The 18155-nt window shown below is 30.6% G+C and overlaps 1 protein-coding gene across 4 annotated transcripts in view; it reads right to left on the bottom strand.

Moving 5' to 3' along the window:
• The window catches only part of LOC127706943 (uncharacterized), a 47363-nt gene that overhangs the window by 12162 nt on the left and 17046 nt on the right, over positions 1 to 18155 (bottom strand). For 3 of the 4 annotated variants that reach the window (XR_007984664.1, XM_052211659.1, XM_052211661.1), the window contains 11 exons: positions 16503 to 16616; positions 14896 to 15129; positions 12536 to 12628; positions 11880 to 11975; positions 10359 to 10457; positions 9991 to 10056; positions 5311 to 5403; positions 3834 to 3929; positions 2969 to 3058; positions 2044 to 2163; positions 422 to 535 (listed from right to left, as the gene is read on the bottom strand). Coding sequence is in view for 3 of the 4 variants with exons in the window: in XM_052211659.1 (XP_052067619.1) it covers positions 422 to 535; positions 2044 to 2163; positions 2969 to 3058; positions 3834 to 3929; positions 5311 to 5403; positions 9991 to 10056; positions 10359 to 10457; positions 11880 to 11975; positions 12536 to 12628; positions 14896 to 15129; positions 16503 to 16616 (1215 nt within the window). In the remaining variant the exon portion in view is untranslated. Of the gene's footprint in view, positions 1 to 421; positions 536 to 2043; positions 2164 to 2968; positions 3059 to 3833; positions 3930 to 5310; positions 5404 to 8059; positions 8153 to 9990; positions 10057 to 10358; positions 10458 to 11879; positions 11976 to 12535; positions 12629 to 14895; positions 15130 to 16502; positions 16617 to 18155 lie in introns of all 4 variants that reach the window. The other variant, XM_052211660.1, reaches the window with a different exon arrangement.

Raw genomic sequence — 18155 nt, 5'->3', positions numbered from 1 at the left:
ACTTCGGAGGTACAAACTTTTTATCTAACCCAAAATTCATAAAGCTGCCAAGTTAGTGTATCTACTATGACTTGACTGCAAGGGACGGGAAACAGCCATATATATTTGACAGACATGACCTACATGTAATCTGAAACATGGAGACCTCAAAATCATTAAGGAACTTCCTCTCATTATATGTGACCTTATATCAATTTAGACATTTTCCAAGACAAAATTACCGTGATTATTGAATTGAACAGTGCCCTTTATGTCCACGATTGAAAAAAAACACATCACAAGGTATAGAATGTCTTCATTTGTAGTTTCTGGGACAAATGCCATTTACAACAAAATTTTCATAGAACAGAAATAGGGACAAAGGTAATGCAGTATACCCACTCCCTTGGATTATGGGTAAAAAAAATTTGCAGCAACTTACTTGATCTTTCTCCTTGTGTTCAGCTGGATCCATTTGAGGATTTAAGAATTTGGCAATATCGAGACAATCGTTGTCACATAAACATTTATGAAATAAAGGTATCGTTACATCAGTCTGAAACAAAAACCAATACAACATATTTGTATATTATCAAAATAAAATGTAACATTTGTTCTTTTAAACTTATTTTTCTAGAGTTATCTTAAAATTTTGGAACACCAAAGATAATGTTTGAAAGCAACATAATGAAAACTGGTTAAAAAATTGACCAATGCCAGAATATTCTGATATGAAGGAGATGTGGGGAATACATCAATGAAAAAGCAACACAATGACACACAAAAATCAAGACATCTAGGGGTCAACATATAGACTTTGTCAAAAGACAATATGACAAAGTTGCCTTTTGGAGTTGCAACTTTTTTTTTATGTGTCATGGGTCATTTTTCTATGTTTACAAGGAAATTTCAAGCGTGTATGGGACCTTTATCCATATACATTTCAAATTTTCTCCGACAACGGAAGGGAACAATTAAAATTAAGCCATATTGCCAGCTGATGGTGCTATATCTGTTGTGTAAATATCAGCAGGTGAGTAATCTAGACCTTAATGAAAACCCTTTTAAGTCAGCCTTCATGCTAAATTTTTATGAATAACATCCCTATATAGCATTTATTGCACATGTTAATCCATTCTGACAGAAAACATCAAATCTGAGGATTCAAGATTTTCAATATCAAATGTATGATAAATATAGATTCTAGCTACCACTGAATTGAGCGTAATAATATATATCCACTCCAGAAAGTTAAATTTTCTAATTTAAAACCCAAGGCTTGATATGCATTTTAAATACTTAAAATTTAAATCCTTAGAGTGGAGAAATATCCTATTGCATGAGAAGCTGAGATGAAATATAGATTCCACTACAGCAACAAGTTTGTTACGATTTTTTCTCCACTTGAGACAGTTAAATTTTAATATTTAAAGAGCGAGGCTTGCCAAGCTTTTTAAATAGTTAAAGTTTAACTGTTGAGAGTGGAGAAATATCGTAATACACGAGTTATAGTGGTGGAATCTGTTTCTCTAATGATTTTTATCCTTCCTTTTCATAGATTTGCAGAAAGTTGTGTTCTTTATATGTGATGTCATCAGGCATGGTTGCCTTTTTTCATGACGTCACAATAGGAAATTCAGAAGAAATCAAGAAAATTTTACGTCATAATTAAATTTTGTCTAATCATTTGCTAAGAACAGATATTTCACTAGTGAGGAGAACAAGTTTTTCACAATCGTTTGGAAAATGTGATAATAGTGAAAAAATGAGAGAAATCTGATTCTCTAATGAGTTTAGGACAAACTTTATCTTTCTCTTCTAATGATTTGCAAATGATCTAGATGTGTTCTTTTTATGTGATGTCATCAAGCATGGTCACCTTTTTTCATGTCGTCAAAATAGCGAATCCAGAAGAAAGAAAGAAAATATGACATCATAATTTAGTTTTTACCAATGAACAGCTGAGATCAAACTTTCCACACATTGATTATAAAAAAAAACAAAAAACAATGGGCCGAGGATAGTATCAATGGGCTAAAAGTTTAAGAATCTTTAAAAACTTACATCCTCGTGTAGACGAACTCTGATTTGATTGACCCTGGCACCATGTTCTACTAGTAATCTGACTAACTCTATATTGTGCTGTTCTATGCAGTGCGATAACAATGTCTTTCCTATTCTATCCTGTATAAATAATAATAATGGTGTTAGAAACAGGTTTTGTATTTAACTAAACTAAAATATAAACATAAATGAAAGTCAATACCTTAAATAATGATGATTAAAGATTGATTGATTGATTGTCTGATTGATTGATTGATTGTTGGTTGCTTAACATCCTGCATATTAATGACTAGTCAAACTAACTGGTAAATGATAACAAAAGCACATTAATATTTCATGACTAGTCAAACTAACTGGTAAATGATAACAAAAGCACATTAATATTTCGAATTTTTCCAGTAAGAAATTATTTGATAACAAAAGGAAACAATATGATTGTCCATAGGCCACAACTCTCACTATTACATTTCTGTGTTAGTAAACTGTGAATCTGGTTCAAAACTTTTAATTTGGCTTATATATTTAACAGTTCATGTCATAAGATGCAATTGTACTAAGTTTCAAATGAACCTGATACAAGATGGACAAATGAACTAGTAGACAGACCTAAACACAGACTGGAAATTAAGCCCCGCCGTTATCTTGAGCAAGGCATAAAAAACGAAAGTTAAGTGACTTCTATTCAGACATATACCCAACAATCTAAAAATGACTGTCTTTTGGTATTTGTATAGCATTCACTCATAAGTAGGTACCAATACCAAAACTCTAAAAAAGATTTCAACATATTCATTTTTACTAAATTTTGCAATCAAACTTCATCCTAATTGATTCATTTGTGCATTTTATGATGAGTTTCAAGAGATTCTAATATAAGTTGGAAACTATTTGCAAACCATTATGATGCTATATGTGAAATACTTACCCTAAATCTAATATTAACAGGCAATTTTTCTCTTTCTAATAATTTTCTTGTTGTCTCAACATCATGACACAAAACTGCATGAATTAATTGCTGGAAAAGATAGATTTCAAATGATAAATATTTATACTTTCAAATGCATTTATAACTTTTTTTTTTTTTTTTTTTTAAATATTTGGCATTTCAACTATCTTCTTAAATATAAGCGCGCTAATGATCTCTGCAGACATGTAGCTATCAAATTCTCATTGGTCAAAGATTAACTGGTCAAAGGTAACTGAAGTCAATTTCCATGTCAGGGTTCACTGTTAGTCTACATGAATCTCATCTAAAGTTTAAATAGAATAATCATTTCACCCATCCACATGTTAGTATGCGGATAGCCACTTAATCATCTCCTGTTTTTCTTATATCAAACAATAATGCGGGATAGCCACTTAATCATCTTCTCTTTGTTAATATCAAACATTGATGTTTAGATCCACAAAATAATCTCCCCTTTGCATCACACATTAATGTGTGGATGGCAACTAAATTATCTCCCCTTGGTTAAAATCAAACCTTGCTGTATTGATAGCTATCAAGTGATCTATTGCTAATAGCAAACATTCATGGATGGATAGCAACTAAACATTTTGACAGCAATGTTGTAAACTGAATTATTTTTCTTATTTGGTGATGAATCAATAGAAAAAGGTTATTTTTATTATAAATAATCTAAATGTTATATATGTAAGCATCAAAGCAAAGCTTGGAAAATTCATTTTTATTTCTGGGAATATTTCAAAACTCACGTATTTAACATTAAACAAACCAGAGGCCTATTAAGTGGAGTATCTCCTGAAGTGGTTTTGATAATATGACTTACACTAGTTTTCCTGTAACTTTTCAGTACACTTAGACATTTCTCGCTCTTCCCTTCGTACACTTTGATTTCTGCTAACTCTATTGCTGTTTTACCTTCCTGGCAAAATATTACAATAACATTTAAGTTGATAGAAAAATTATAGTTTATAGAAAACAAAACATTAAACTTTATAAAAATTCAATGGACATTTAGTAACAATCAATCAATCATTTAAACAAATTAAAAGAAGAAATTGTTTTTTAAAGACATTGTAAAATCATACCAATAAATTCAATTTGAAGCAATAATAATTCAAATACAATTATTTGTGGTTAAACAAATACAGTTAAAACATCTTTTTGAAATTGTATCTATAAGAGATTACACAGAATGTACATTTCGTTAGGACAAGTAAAAATTGTATCTTTAAGATGAATATCAAGGTCAAGCATTGAAAAGGGTCAAGTATCTAAAACAGTATTAAAAAGGGTCCATTCTTTGTCAGGTATCTAAAACAGAAATACATTTAAAAAAACAAATTTCTTGAGCTTGTGCTTCTTTTATGTAGTAATAAAGGCACTTAAAATTTAGATTATTTATCAGTTAATAAAGAATAAAAATTTGAATGTCACAACTAAATTCAGAAAAAATATTGATAGAAATACAAGGTAGGGTACAGGAGGTAATTTGACCTCAAGGAATCAAAAATGCAGGCAATTCAAAATCGTGACTGTATGAGTGTTCATTATATGTAATACGTATTATTAAGCAATCCGATTAGGTAAACAGAATAGAACTGAACATACATTTATCATAACATCTCTAAAAGTGACAGACTATATGAAAAGAATAAATAATGTAAAAATCAGCATTTTTATAAATTTAGAAATTCACATATTAAAGTATGCCGTATTTCCAGTTAATTTTATGAAGAAATGAAACAAATTTGCATTACACACAAGCAAATAATCTGAAAATCCTTAATTTATGGTGATATCCAGTAAGGGGAGATAACTGATTTTTGATCACTGCTCATCACATAAGGGGAGATAACAAACATTAATTAACATTGCCTGATTCTAAAAGACTGCATGACTGATAAGTAAAAACAGGAAATGGTTAATTTTTACATTACCTGTCATGACATGTGCAACAGAAAGAGTCCTTAGCTTGTGTTATTGTGATCCATAAATTAACAACTTTAAGTTAACATAGTGATTGGAATGACATATAAAACTTTGCACTAAACAGACAATTCATTTATACAATTACTAATGCAACAATTAACAAAACGTATTGATTTTATATAAAACCATATTTTGTTACAAGAAATGGTTATCAAATTAATTTCTGGTAGAATTTAATAATGCAATATCCTTAAGAATGTTCATAACCTATAAAAAAACTCATATTTTTATAAATATCTGATATGAAATAATCAATAGCACTTTATTTTTTTTTTACCAAATCCAACATGAGTAATGATAATCTGGTTTACCTTGACAACACTATCAGTACAGCACCATGTATTTTTAAGAACTCTGTCCAGAGTCTGCGCTTTATCATTACAAATGGCCGACACTACTCCAGGCTAGAAATGAAGATACACACAAAAGATTTGAAATTAAAGGGTCTATCTAACAAGGATTTCTAGGGACCAATCACTCTTTGATCTACACAGTTACCATGGATTCAATTTATGTTTGTGGGTACCAATTTTCATGGATTGAGGAGAAAAGAAATATTTGTTGATATTTGCAAAAAATTGTGTAGAGGCCTATAGGTAATTTATACTTAGTTGAAAATTTAAATTTGTGTTTTCCTATACACACGAAATCAACAAAAATTGGTGCCCACAAATAATAATGAATTCACAGTAGACTGAAAATAAGTATGGTTATTAGGCAGGTTCTGGATTTTGGGCAAGAGGGATGGGGATGCACTAGTTATAGTGAGTGTTATCCTCTTTCAACAAGTTTATAAATGAGTAACCTTCTAATCCTACCACAAATTGTAAAAAAATATAATCTTCTTTGTTTAATATATTGAATTTCAGCAGTTACAAATCCTCAAAGTCCCAAATTAATATTCTGAGTTGAGAAAAGTCTTATTATTTCAGAGCAATATAGGTGAGAGGTTTCATTCGAGAATCAAGGGCTTTTCTGTTCTTAATTGTGCTAGAATCTTATTTCAGACTATATTTTTCTGATTTCTCTATCAGTTAAAATTAAAAATGTCCCTTTTACACTAATTCTCTTATCAGTTAAAATTTAAAAAAAGACCCTATCAAAGGATATCCAAGGATTCATGAAATGATAATGATGAAGATAATTGGTTGAATTCAAGAAGTCGATAGAAAATGATATAAAGCTAGCAAATTGATTTTAGAAAAATGTGGTTAGTCTTATAATGACAATTTCAAATGTTTTATCAAAGAGGAAAATGCCAAAATATATTCAAACATCTAGTTCTGTATTCAAACTTTATCATGCATTAACTAGAGGCTCTAAAGAGAATGTTTCCCTCACCTTGGTCTTAACATTATTCAACAATGGACACTCTCCAACATTATAGTCAAGATTAGAATTCATGACGAAAAACTCTGTTTTGTTGATCTTGTATTGCTGATCATTTTGTTTATTTACTTTCTCTCTATCTTCTTTAGTTTTTGCTCAAAACACAAAGAAGGGTAAAAAAATTCTTCATTTAAGGGCATTCACTCCAATAAAGATTGACAGTCTACTAACTATGTTGGCAAAATTTGACTTGTTAGTAGATCTCGTCTTGCTGATCATTTTTGCTTATTTAAGTTTCTATCTATCTATTATAATTTTTATCATATAAGGCAAAACACAAAAAAAAATTGTAAAAATCGTCATTTAGGGCAATAACTCCAATAAGATCATCGGACGATGTCAACCATATTTTCTTAATTGTAGATCTTGTCTTGCTGATCATTTTTCACCATTATTAAGTTTCTATCTATTTCTTACAATTTAAAAGATATAAGGCAAAAACTCAAAAAAATTTGTAAAAATAGTCATCAAAGTGCAATAACTCAAATAAGAAGTCGACTATGCAGACTTATTTGTAGAACTTGTCTTGCTGATCATTTTTGCAATATAAAGTTTCTCGCTATCTATTATAACTTTCAAGATAATAGGCAAAAATGAAAAAAAAGGTAAAATTTGTCATTTTAGGGCAATAACTCCTATAAAAAGTCATCTGACAGTTTTGACATCAATAGACAATTGGTAGTGCTCAAGGTTCTGAACATTTTTGCACGGTCAGATTTTCTCTATTTATAATGGTTTTCAAAATAATAGACAAAACTTGCATATTTCCCCTATTTTCTAATTTTAGCCATGTCGGTCATTGACAGGCAGGGTCATCGGACATATTTTTTAAACTAAAGATGATTGTGGCCAAGTTTGTTTAACTGTGGCCAAGTTTGTTTAACTGTGGCCAAGTAGTTTCAAAGAAGAAGATTTTTTTTAAAGTTAACAGATGACGGGGACAACGGACGACAGATGACAAGTGATGAGAAAAGCTCATATGGCTGTTAGGGCCAGGTGAGCTAAAAATAGCTGAATGCCAAATAAGGAAAGACTCTGCATTCTACAAACAATTGCTTAAAAGAAATTCACACAACTAGAATTTGCATACTAAGAGATCTAAATAAAATCATAGCAGCTAAATGCCATTTTTAAAAAAGTCTGATAAATTAAGGCAGAAGTCTTTTGGCTGCTAAAGGTCTTAAAGAGAAATCACGCTTCTAATTCTTGAAGTTGACAAGACGGAAAACAGACTACAAGGCAGAAAGAGGAATGGCTATTAAAAATAGAAAAAATTACATAATTCATGGGATATTTTCACAAAATAAAACAAATTTATTTTTAAGAAATTCATTGTAACTTTTATGGATTAGCTTCATTTTTAAATTCAATATCTCAAAATAATAACAATTTTAATAAAATCTTTTTAGACAATAACAATGATAATGATCTATCATTTTCACATACGTACAGAAAAAAAATCATGAATGAATATTTAATGCATTTTGTTTACAAAACACACAGTTACTTCAACACATTGGTGCAAGTTAAACAATTATGCATATTTCATTAAAAAACAGTGTGTTACCCATAAACTTGTGTAGTTGGTTTTTTAACACACAAAACAGATATTAGAAGCTTATACACAGTAATACAAACATTAGCCGTGCTACTTCAATGGCGACCCAATACCTTATTATAAACAGCATCCACAATGCACCAATGTTTAGAATATTTTTCGACACAGCGCAAGTCTCCACGTTTAATGGCACCCAGTAACCCGTTCTGGTAAATTAAGCATGATTAATTTAAATAAGCTTTCTTATGGTATTGTCAATTCTACTTCACTGGAATTTTCTTGCAAGCAATGAATTCTATTTAAATTTTAACATAAGGTATACAAGATAAGAATTCAAAGTCTTATGAGAAGTGGTAAGAATGCCAATGATGCAACTAACAACTAGAGTTCAAAGGACATAGATGTAAACTATAGGTCACCATACTGCCTTCAACAATGAGCAAAACCCATACCATATGGTCAGCTTTAAAAAGCCTAGACATGACAAAATGTGAAACAATTAAAATGGATTTTGGCATATATTTTTTAAGGTTCACACCATAATGAACTGTGTACTATAAGCTTCCAATTGATATAGCACTACTTCATGGTTAGTTACCTTAATTCCAAAAAACTTTAACCGGAAACATCACAGACTAATAGACATACAAACTGAAAAACACAACACTCCCCACAATTGCAGGCGAGCATAAGTACCCGAACGTTGAGCCAAAACAGAGGAGCCAAAATTCTCTACGGTCAACTTTACCTGAGACAGTTCAAACCATAGTTTTTACACAATAACATAATTTTACGAACTGGAAAATTAAAAACAAAATATATCAAAGGAAAGGTTTCTTTGAGGATGAGGTACCTAGAAGGCCTGATGGTTCATCAGCAGTGGTACCAATCTAGTGGTAGTAAAATTAAAGTAAATTCACCAGAATAAAGCCATTCCAACAATTTTGATTCCAACCATGAATAATTTCTCTTAAGGTGGTACCAAACACCTTGACTAAAATTAATTTTGCTCAATTAATTTTCATAAAACTTTGACAAAATATTTACTTTGACCCTTTGACCAAAATACAAAAATTTCAAAAAACTTGAACCACACTTTATTGGAAAAATTTCATTGGATAAACAGCAGTTTGACAAACATTAATTTTGATCATTAAGAAGCTTAATATTTCCTTAACAACAGAACGTGATTAAAACGTTCAGTTGATTTTTACAGAGTTATCTCCCTGTAGTGTTATATACCACCTTAACGTCTTCTGTTTATCAAAATAGATCATTATGCTTGCAAGAAAATTTGTACAAAGTTGATCTGAGTGAGTCTTCACGATATCTAATTGTTGAAATACTAAAGAATGTACACAAAATTATCTAGCTCAAAGCAAGCTTTCAGGAGCTTGGTGCTCAATACTTAGGGAATGGTAAAGCAAATAAGAATGCTGTTCAACTAAAGGAATACACAAGACATTTTATGATTTATCTTGAAATTTAGCATAAAAGCATGTAAATATTTAAGTTACATTTTATAATGCAAACATATTACGTTTATTTACTAAGTAAAAAGGTACATGCATAGTAAACTCAAATAATTAGTCTAACCCACCACATTTTCATGTGCCTGTCCCAAGTAAGAAATCATATTTTTTTTTGAGAATCAGTGCTGATGATTGATTATTGATAGTCTGTTAAATTCATTCACATTTTTTAATTTCAGGTGTCTTAGAACTTGACATACTGCATAGACAATTGTCTATTAATTAAGACTGTGTGTTTTCCTCTAGATAATCTATTGGTTATTTGTGTCAGCGGGTTGCTGTCTCATAGATGCATACACCAAGTTTCTTTTTATACCTATTTCCTTTAGTAAGAAGTTTTATTTTACTTCAAAAATATTGATTGCTGCTTATATGTAGACTATGTCTTGGTCTGCCTAATTCAAAATATGCAATATAACTGAAAGAATAATAATTTTCAATTGAAACATAGCCATGATAATTTTTGACTTAGTATAATTTTCAATTTATATCTTAAACTACAGAAAACTTACCTTAAATTTGTTGAGCAATTTTGTAATTGTTTCATTATCTGACATGTCTATAGGGGTTTGTCCCATCTACAGAATAAAAAGAAAATAATTATAAGCCTTGTCAGCTGGAGCAATATTTTTATCAAATTTGTAAACTTCTGCTGTGGATTCAGTATCATTCACAGTGTACAAATTTAAAATTTAGGATTTAATGGGAAAAGGTGAATAGCAAATTTAAGTTAAGCAAACTACAATTTTCTTATCGTGTATGTATGCAGATTCTATCATAACCATGATATCAAGTATCCATAAAAAACCAATTAACTCCTCAATCCATAAAATAGACTCCAATGAAAACTAATTGAATCCAGTTATTTATGTGTGTCTACCTTATTTCTGATTGTTGGGTCAGCACAACATTGTAAGAGAGCCTCTGCAGCATCTACTGAAGCTGCCCTTACAGCCATGTGTAAAGCAGTATCCCCATCCTAAAAAAAAAAGATAATTTTGGATATCATTGTAAGATTACAGACCAATCTCTATAGTTGTTTTTTTATGAATGAGTTAACACCATTTGACACAAGGTCAATCGGGGTAAATGATGCCATTGAACAATGGGTTTTTACTGTGACATAATAATATAAGCATTGTGACATAGCAAATGTACAGGAGAGTGCTTGAATTTTAAATTTGTCTATGATGACAACTAAACAATTAATATTACAAAGAACTACCTTCCCTAAATTTTGTGGTTCTTTAAGACAGACCAGAAATTCGATTGAGTAGCACTTCTAAAATTGCTGTATAGTTATTCTGTAAACTACTTGAATATATATTTATGTAAAGTTTTTGTTTTGATTTTTTTTTTAAGTCTTGTAACAAACAATAGATAAATGTTTAACAGCAATAACATTTTGAATTGATTTTAATACAATAAATCCTAATAGTAGTCAAAAGCAAATTTTTTATTGATTTAATCATAACAAGAATGTGTCCATAGTACACAGATGCCCCACTCCCACTATCATTTTCTATGTTCAGTGGACCGTGAAATTGGGGTCAAAACTCTAATTTGGCATTAAAATTAGAAAGATCATATCATAGGGAACATGTGTACTAAGTTTCAAGTTGATTGAACTTCAACTTCATCAAAAACTTCCTTGACCAAAAACTTTAACCTGAAGTGAGACAGACGGACGGACGAACGAACAGACGCACAGATCAAAAACATATTGCCCCTACGTAGGGCATAAAAATATCAAACCAAAACTGCAAAAATATTAACTTTTGCCTTAAACTATAATACTGGCACTCAATCATCTCTTAAATTAATATTGTTCAGCATCTACATTTGCGTTTGCTATTGCTATCAAAACAAGAAACAGTCAAGTTTCACTGTTTCTAAATTATTGAAAATATTTTTTTGGTGCGATATATTTTGTTATGGAGCTATCACAAGAGATATCTATCCAAAAATACATTGAAAAAAGAGGTATCAATGGAACAAAGCTTTCATTGCTTTTATTAAGCCTCCACAATAGGTGACGGGGCATTAAGTTTATCCTTGACTGTCTGTCTTTCCCTCTTTCCGTCTGTCCATCCAATTTTTGTTGCAAAGCTTGAACAGGGGTAGTCGTGTTCTCAGACATATTCTTCTTTTGTTTTCTTGACAGTCAATAGGAGAAACTGTAAACCAATTATTTTCGCTGATACTTTTTTTTCACTCTTAGCACTTTCAAGCAGACTTTGGGGTCATTTATTTTTAATATTCTCTAACTTTGTTTATGTTTCACATATTCGTGATGATTTAAATTCCTCTGACTTTTCTACTCTCAACAGTTGCGAAAAATACATAGCTTGCAAAAATTAGATAGTTTAAAGTATGCTTTTACTTGGTAAGTATGTCTTACACAGTTTTGAATATTGACAGGAACTCCTGCAGCAGCAAATACATAAAAATAAACTTTAGGTTTGGTTATGTAGCAGTGAAACAGGGTATTTCCATCCTGAAATGAAAAACAAATTTGATGAGAAACATGAATATAATTTTGTAGGGTTCAAATGTATACATAGGGTAAATCAGACTATATACACTTTCTAAAAATCTAAAATTATGTTTCAGTGTTCATGCAGTCACACAGAGCCCATGTTTATTTGATTCTGTCAAAATCGCCATGATAATGGTGGAACTGTTACACAATTCACATGTGACAAGATGTAAAATATTAATATAAATTCTGTTGTGAGTGTGATAAATAAATTCAGAACAATAGTATTCAAAATGACAGAAGAAAATTAGGAATGACAGACATGAGTAATACTATATATGTCTAAACTATTTTATGGTGCCCTGGCGAAACAGAATTTATATTTAAGAAAAAAGCTAAGAAGTAAGCATGAAAATCACATTTATCACCTTGGTTACATAAGTCTTCCAACAATGCATCTTAAAATACTTTCAAATAATAATTTTTCAAGGATTAAAGCAAAATTACACTTCAAAGTAATTTCTCCCATAATGCATCATACAATAAATCAAAAATATAAATACTGTAATATACAATACCTTTGAAACATAATTTTTCCCATAATTATCTATAACTTTTTTGGCTTCTTCCACTGCAGTTTCTTTTTGTAGTGTGAAAATTGGCATTCCAGGCTGAAAAATAATTAAAAAAATGAACATTATTTCAGATTTTTTTAAACTGCCTTTTAAATTCCAATTCTTTAATTCTGAAAAACTGTAATTTTTCAAGTTGACTGCCTCAGTTTTATTAAATGTTCCGTGATAATTATTGCTTAATGGTGACATGTGTACACAAATAATAATTTACATGAATCATGTACTCCACTGCAAACCAGGGGTAAAAGGTTTCCATCAGTAACTTATTTATTTCCCATTTATATATTTGTTCCGAAGAATTGTTAGAAAGTTCTTTGAAATTGTTTTCCTGAATATAAAATATCTCCCGATAAATTGAATGCAGCATCAATTTTGTATTTAAGAATAAAGTAAATGTGCATATGGTTCCTAGAAGATAATTAAAACATAGCAATTCTATCAAGTTTATCTGATTGGAATAAAGGATTCCCTAATTGTTTGATTAATGCTACAACAGATTATAGTTATTTTAAAGAAGCTTAATACATTTTCATTCCACTAAATCAATAACTTATCTATAATAACATCAAGGTACAATTCAGAATAGAATTTATGGTTTGTAAGATAACATTGATTTCATATTTTTAATTTTCATCATTTTTTAAAAAATCTTCAATAGCAATATATTGTTTGCTGTTTAAAATTGATAATTTCATAGTGAATTTATATTAGAAGCAAAAGTCAGTGAATAAACTATTGATCTGTCAGAAGAAAAGGGTTTGATGAAACAGATCAAAAGTAATTGTTTTTCCAATGTCATTAGGTCAATTGGAGCAAACCTAATGTCAATCAGAGTCAAGTCCCAAAATGTAAAATTCTTGTGTAGAGCTATAATGATATGGTGATTTTATTGATAGGAGAAATTAAGTAAACAAAAATTACAGCAATTCAAATTCAATGTTATTGCTAGAACATTAATTGTTTAGTGTTAAATCGTTCTTCTTGCATAAATGACATATTTTTTTATAAACATAAAAGCTTAATTGACAAGGATTTTCAGTTTTGCTACCGAAGGTCGGTGATTAATAATAATAATATAATAATAATAAATTCTTTATTTAAAGAGGGTAAACACAGTTAGTTACAATTACTAATCTTCCCTGAGGCCCTCATATACAATACATGTAAAAAATAATAATAAGAGAAAAAAGCAAACATAGTCATGGTAGTTCAATGTACATGTACCATAATTAGAACATATAAAACAGTTACAGATTGCATGTAGTGAATAGATATTATATACAAATCAAAATCATACATTCTATAAAAAAAAGTAATAGTTGCAATCATTTCAAGACTGAATATTGGGACTGTCTCAAGTATTGTTTTATAATTTGTTTAAAAGAAAAAGTGTTTTGCACTTTTCGCATTTCATAAGGTAGTCCGTTCCATAAAACTGATCCAGAATAAGCAAAAGATTTTTTAAACAGTTCAGTTTTTGGCTTAGGAACTATCAAATTACCTTCACCCCTTAAAGCATAAGGATTATTATTATTCTCTGGGCACTGCGGCTTCCTCCATCAAAATTTACCAATGATGTCACTATGTGAAATCACAATTTATCAATGATGTCATGATGAGAGAGTAAAAGTAATCAGGAAAGTAACATTGTTAGAGCAGAACTTATAAAATGCATTTCTGGTGTGACCACCAATAAGGGAAGACAAACAAAAGAGAAAAACAAGCAGTTTATTGAATACAGATATCATATAAAATCAGCTGCTAGACACAACTTTAAGCTAATTGGTTTGTTTGCTAAATAATAATAACATTAGTTATCAGTCCCACATCAATGGTGTTTCTAAAAAGGGGGGGGGGGGCTCAGTGATCAATGGTCTAAGTAGTTCATCTACAGTATCACTAGCCTGTCAACCTTAAAGTTGTGAGTTCAAATCCTACATGAGGACAGTGTATTTGACTCCAATCTGAATAAACTAGAATTGTCAGTTTTCCTGCAGAAGATCAGTGGTTCTCTTCTGGAACTCCATGCTTCCTCAACCCAAAAAAACTACCAGCCATAACAGAGCCAATAATGCCAAAAGTGGCGTTAAACACCAACAACCAATGCAATTAATCAATCAATCTCTAAGTGGGCTATTTGATGTCTTAATGCACTGACTTTAATAGTGCAACTTGAATCTGAATCTCGACTTAAATTGTCTCTAATAGTATTTCCATTTTTTTTAAGAGGGGTCATCTCTCAAACCCTGGCTAAAGGTGTGATCTAAATTTCATATCATACATATAACTACAACATGACCAACCTTTTCTTGTTTGACTGGTTCCATCTTTTCACTCTCTGATTTGACTGTTTCCTCGATATAAGGTGAAGTAATTCCTTCACCTGGTTTACGTTTTCCTTCTCTGATGGCTTGGATTATGTTTTTCAGTTTGTGCATGTAAGCATTGATTGCATTGTCTGCAGCATCATACATAGCTGGACATCGGTCATTTCCATGGTCAAAGTAACACCACTGGTCACACTGAACTAATTCTTGCTAAATCAATAAATTGTATAAAGTTTAGTAGGTTTTTATGAACAATTTATTCAAACGTCTTCATTTTATCGTCAAACTGTTTCATACCATAAATTCTGTAATCCTGAATTGTTTTTTTTTTCTTTAAATATCCATTGAAAAAATGAAATGCAACATATTTTGTTCATTGTTTTTACATAAATCAGGCTGTTAGTTTTCTTGTTTGAATTGTTTTACATTTGTTATTACGTGGCCTTTTAAAGCTGACCTTAGGGTATGGATTTTGCTCATTGTAGAAGGTCATACAGTGACCTATAGTTGTTTACTTCTATATCATTTGGTCTCTGGTGGAGAGTTATCTCATTGGCAATTATACCACATCTTCTTATTATCATATAGACTGCACAAATCAGTGCTAGGTGTGGTCTTGAAGAACTTGCAGTAAGGTGTGAGTTTTGATATGCCTTGTGTTGAAGGCCTCAGTGTGACATTGAGATGAAGAGCTTTTGATATGCTTTGTGTTGAAGGCCTCAGTATGACATTGAGATGAAGAGCATCCATAAAAGTGCTGTTCTAGTGCCAGTTAGAGATGTTGATTCCCACTATAATCCTCCCTCTCCTGACTCCCACCTCCTCACTCTTACACATCTTAAAAACTGAAAGTTAACTAAGGAAACTATGTTTAGATGATTAGCAGAAAAGTCATAAATCCCAAATCTACCAAATTGAATGCAAATTTTCAAATCAAAAAGGTTTGAGATAAGTCAGATAAAATCCCAGACGAAAACTTGTTTAAAGAAAATTCTGATCAATAATATATAATTATATTCAGACCTTCAGGACTTGTTATTCTGACCCCCTATTTTTTTCTCCCCCTCTTCTCCCAGTTCCCTTCCCCAGTTCCCCCTATTTCCAACCCCAGACTCCTGATTCCCACCCCTCTGACTTCAACTTCCATCCCATCATTCCAAGCTCCCTTATCCCTGTACAAACCTCATGTCAAGTACATGTTTGTGTTGTACTATTGCGACTTAATACATCATATTCCATCTTCTTCCCTTTCCTTCAGTTATTTAATTAAAAGATTCAGGTACTTTAAATTGTGTAACATTAATTTAAATTTCATATAAATTTGTCTTATAAATTAGGATAAAATCTCTTTAAAAAAAAAAGAAGTCTTAGGTTCTAAAACTCTAACGATTTTATTTATAAAATGATTATTCCATCAAACTTCTTCATTCAAAAGTATATTTAATGATTGCAACCAAAAATAGCTATACAATTCATTTAATTGACAAGAACCTCTACTTAAAGGACTAATAAAATCAAAAACAGGAGATTGATATTTCATTAAAATTTCCATTGGTATTCCATTAAATTTCCATAAATATTACCTGATAGAGTCTGTCTGTTGGAAAAGATTTCTCCACTAAATAAATTGCAATCTTTTCTGCTCCACATTCAATAGCAAAGTTCACCGGATCAATGTTATTGTAGGTATTGAAAAACTGAAATGGAATATATATATACAATCAATTAACTGAAAAATCAAATGTTGAAATTTATTGTTTATTATTTTTTTTTTTACAATTCTGTCAAATATAAAATCTAGTTTCTATCTCAATTAATTTTAAAGTGATTTTTGATTGATTGATTGATTGGTGCCGTTTCAGGAAAACTGGCAATCCTAGTCAATTAAATTAGTTGAACACACCTACCACAATGAGTTGAACGCACCTACAACAAGGAGTTGAACGCACCTACCACAAGGAGTTGAAGGCACCTACCACAAGGAGTAGAACACACCTATCACAAGGAGTTGAACGCTCCTACCACAAGGAGTTGAACCCCACTACCACAAACAGGGTGTGATTTTTAAGCAGAATGGTAAAACTGCCATCAAATTCAAAAGCCATCAAATCAAAATTCCGTAACTTTAACAAAGTAACATGCAGACACTTTATATATTATTACAGGGCAAACTATAGATAAACAGGAAATTTTCAAACAAATAACTTCTCATATGTAGAATTTTACAGTTTGATTTAAAATTCATCAATTTTAAATCCAAACAAATTGATTTTCTATTCTACATCTATCCTCTGTAAGAAAATAAACTATATCAATGTTAATATATGTTTGTTGAAACTTGAAACAAATTGTCCCTTTAAAATATTGGATTGTAATGACATTAAATGTTATTTCTGCTGGTAATTTAAATCCTTAGAAATAACAAGACGTTGTCAAAATGACAACAAAGCAGGTTTTTATTACATTTATTAGTGTCATTTTAAACACTGACAGGCCATTAGTCCTGAATGGCAAAAGTGAAAATCATCAATATTAAAATGACCTCCATTTTGACATCAGAAACAACATATAAAAATTTGAAATGCATTTGTTAAACATTTCTTAAGTTTTTGCATAGAAACAACATACACTGCCATTTTCCGGTCAATCAAGTCCAATAACTCCTGAACGGCATCAGTAAAAAAAAGCCAATATCAAGTCTAAATCTTAATTTTAACATCAGAAACAATATATTAAAGTTTGAAAAGCTTTGGTAGAACACTGCAATAATATTATTGCAAGGAAATGAGTTAAAAAATGCCTTCCAATCAATCAAGGACCATAACTACTGAACAATCAAGTGAAAATTTCCAATACTGAACTAATGACCTCCATTTTGTCATCAATAATCTTAAAATTTGAAAAGCATCGGTTGAATGGTTCATAAGTTATTGCATGGAAATGACATAAAGAGCCATTTTTTCAATTTTAATGGATCAGAACTCCTGAACGGCAAAAGTGAAATTTGTCAATATCAAACTTGGCCTCCATTTTGACATCATTTACAACATATCTAAAAAAAAAATCTAAAAAGCATTGGTAGAACGGTTCATAGGTTATTGCAAAGTTAATGTTGGCAGCTGCCTTATGCATCCCTCCATACTTCAATATTTTAATAACCTGATTTTTTTCTTAATAAAATGACTTAAAAATAAAAAATTAAAAAACATCTTTTCCTTCAAATCATTTACCGAAGA

The sequence above is a fragment of the Mytilus californianus genome, unplaced genomic scaffold (genome assembly GCF_021869535.1).
Source record: "Mytilus californianus isolate M0D057914Y unplaced genomic scaffold, xbMytCali1.0.p SCAF_6, whole genome shotgun sequence".
Taxonomy (NCBI): Eukaryota; Metazoa; Mollusca; class Bivalvia; order Mytilida; family Mytilidae; genus Mytilus; species Mytilus californianus.
The sequence above is the reverse complement of the archived record's forward strand: the minus strand, read 5'-3'. Positions and strand labels throughout refer to the sequence as shown.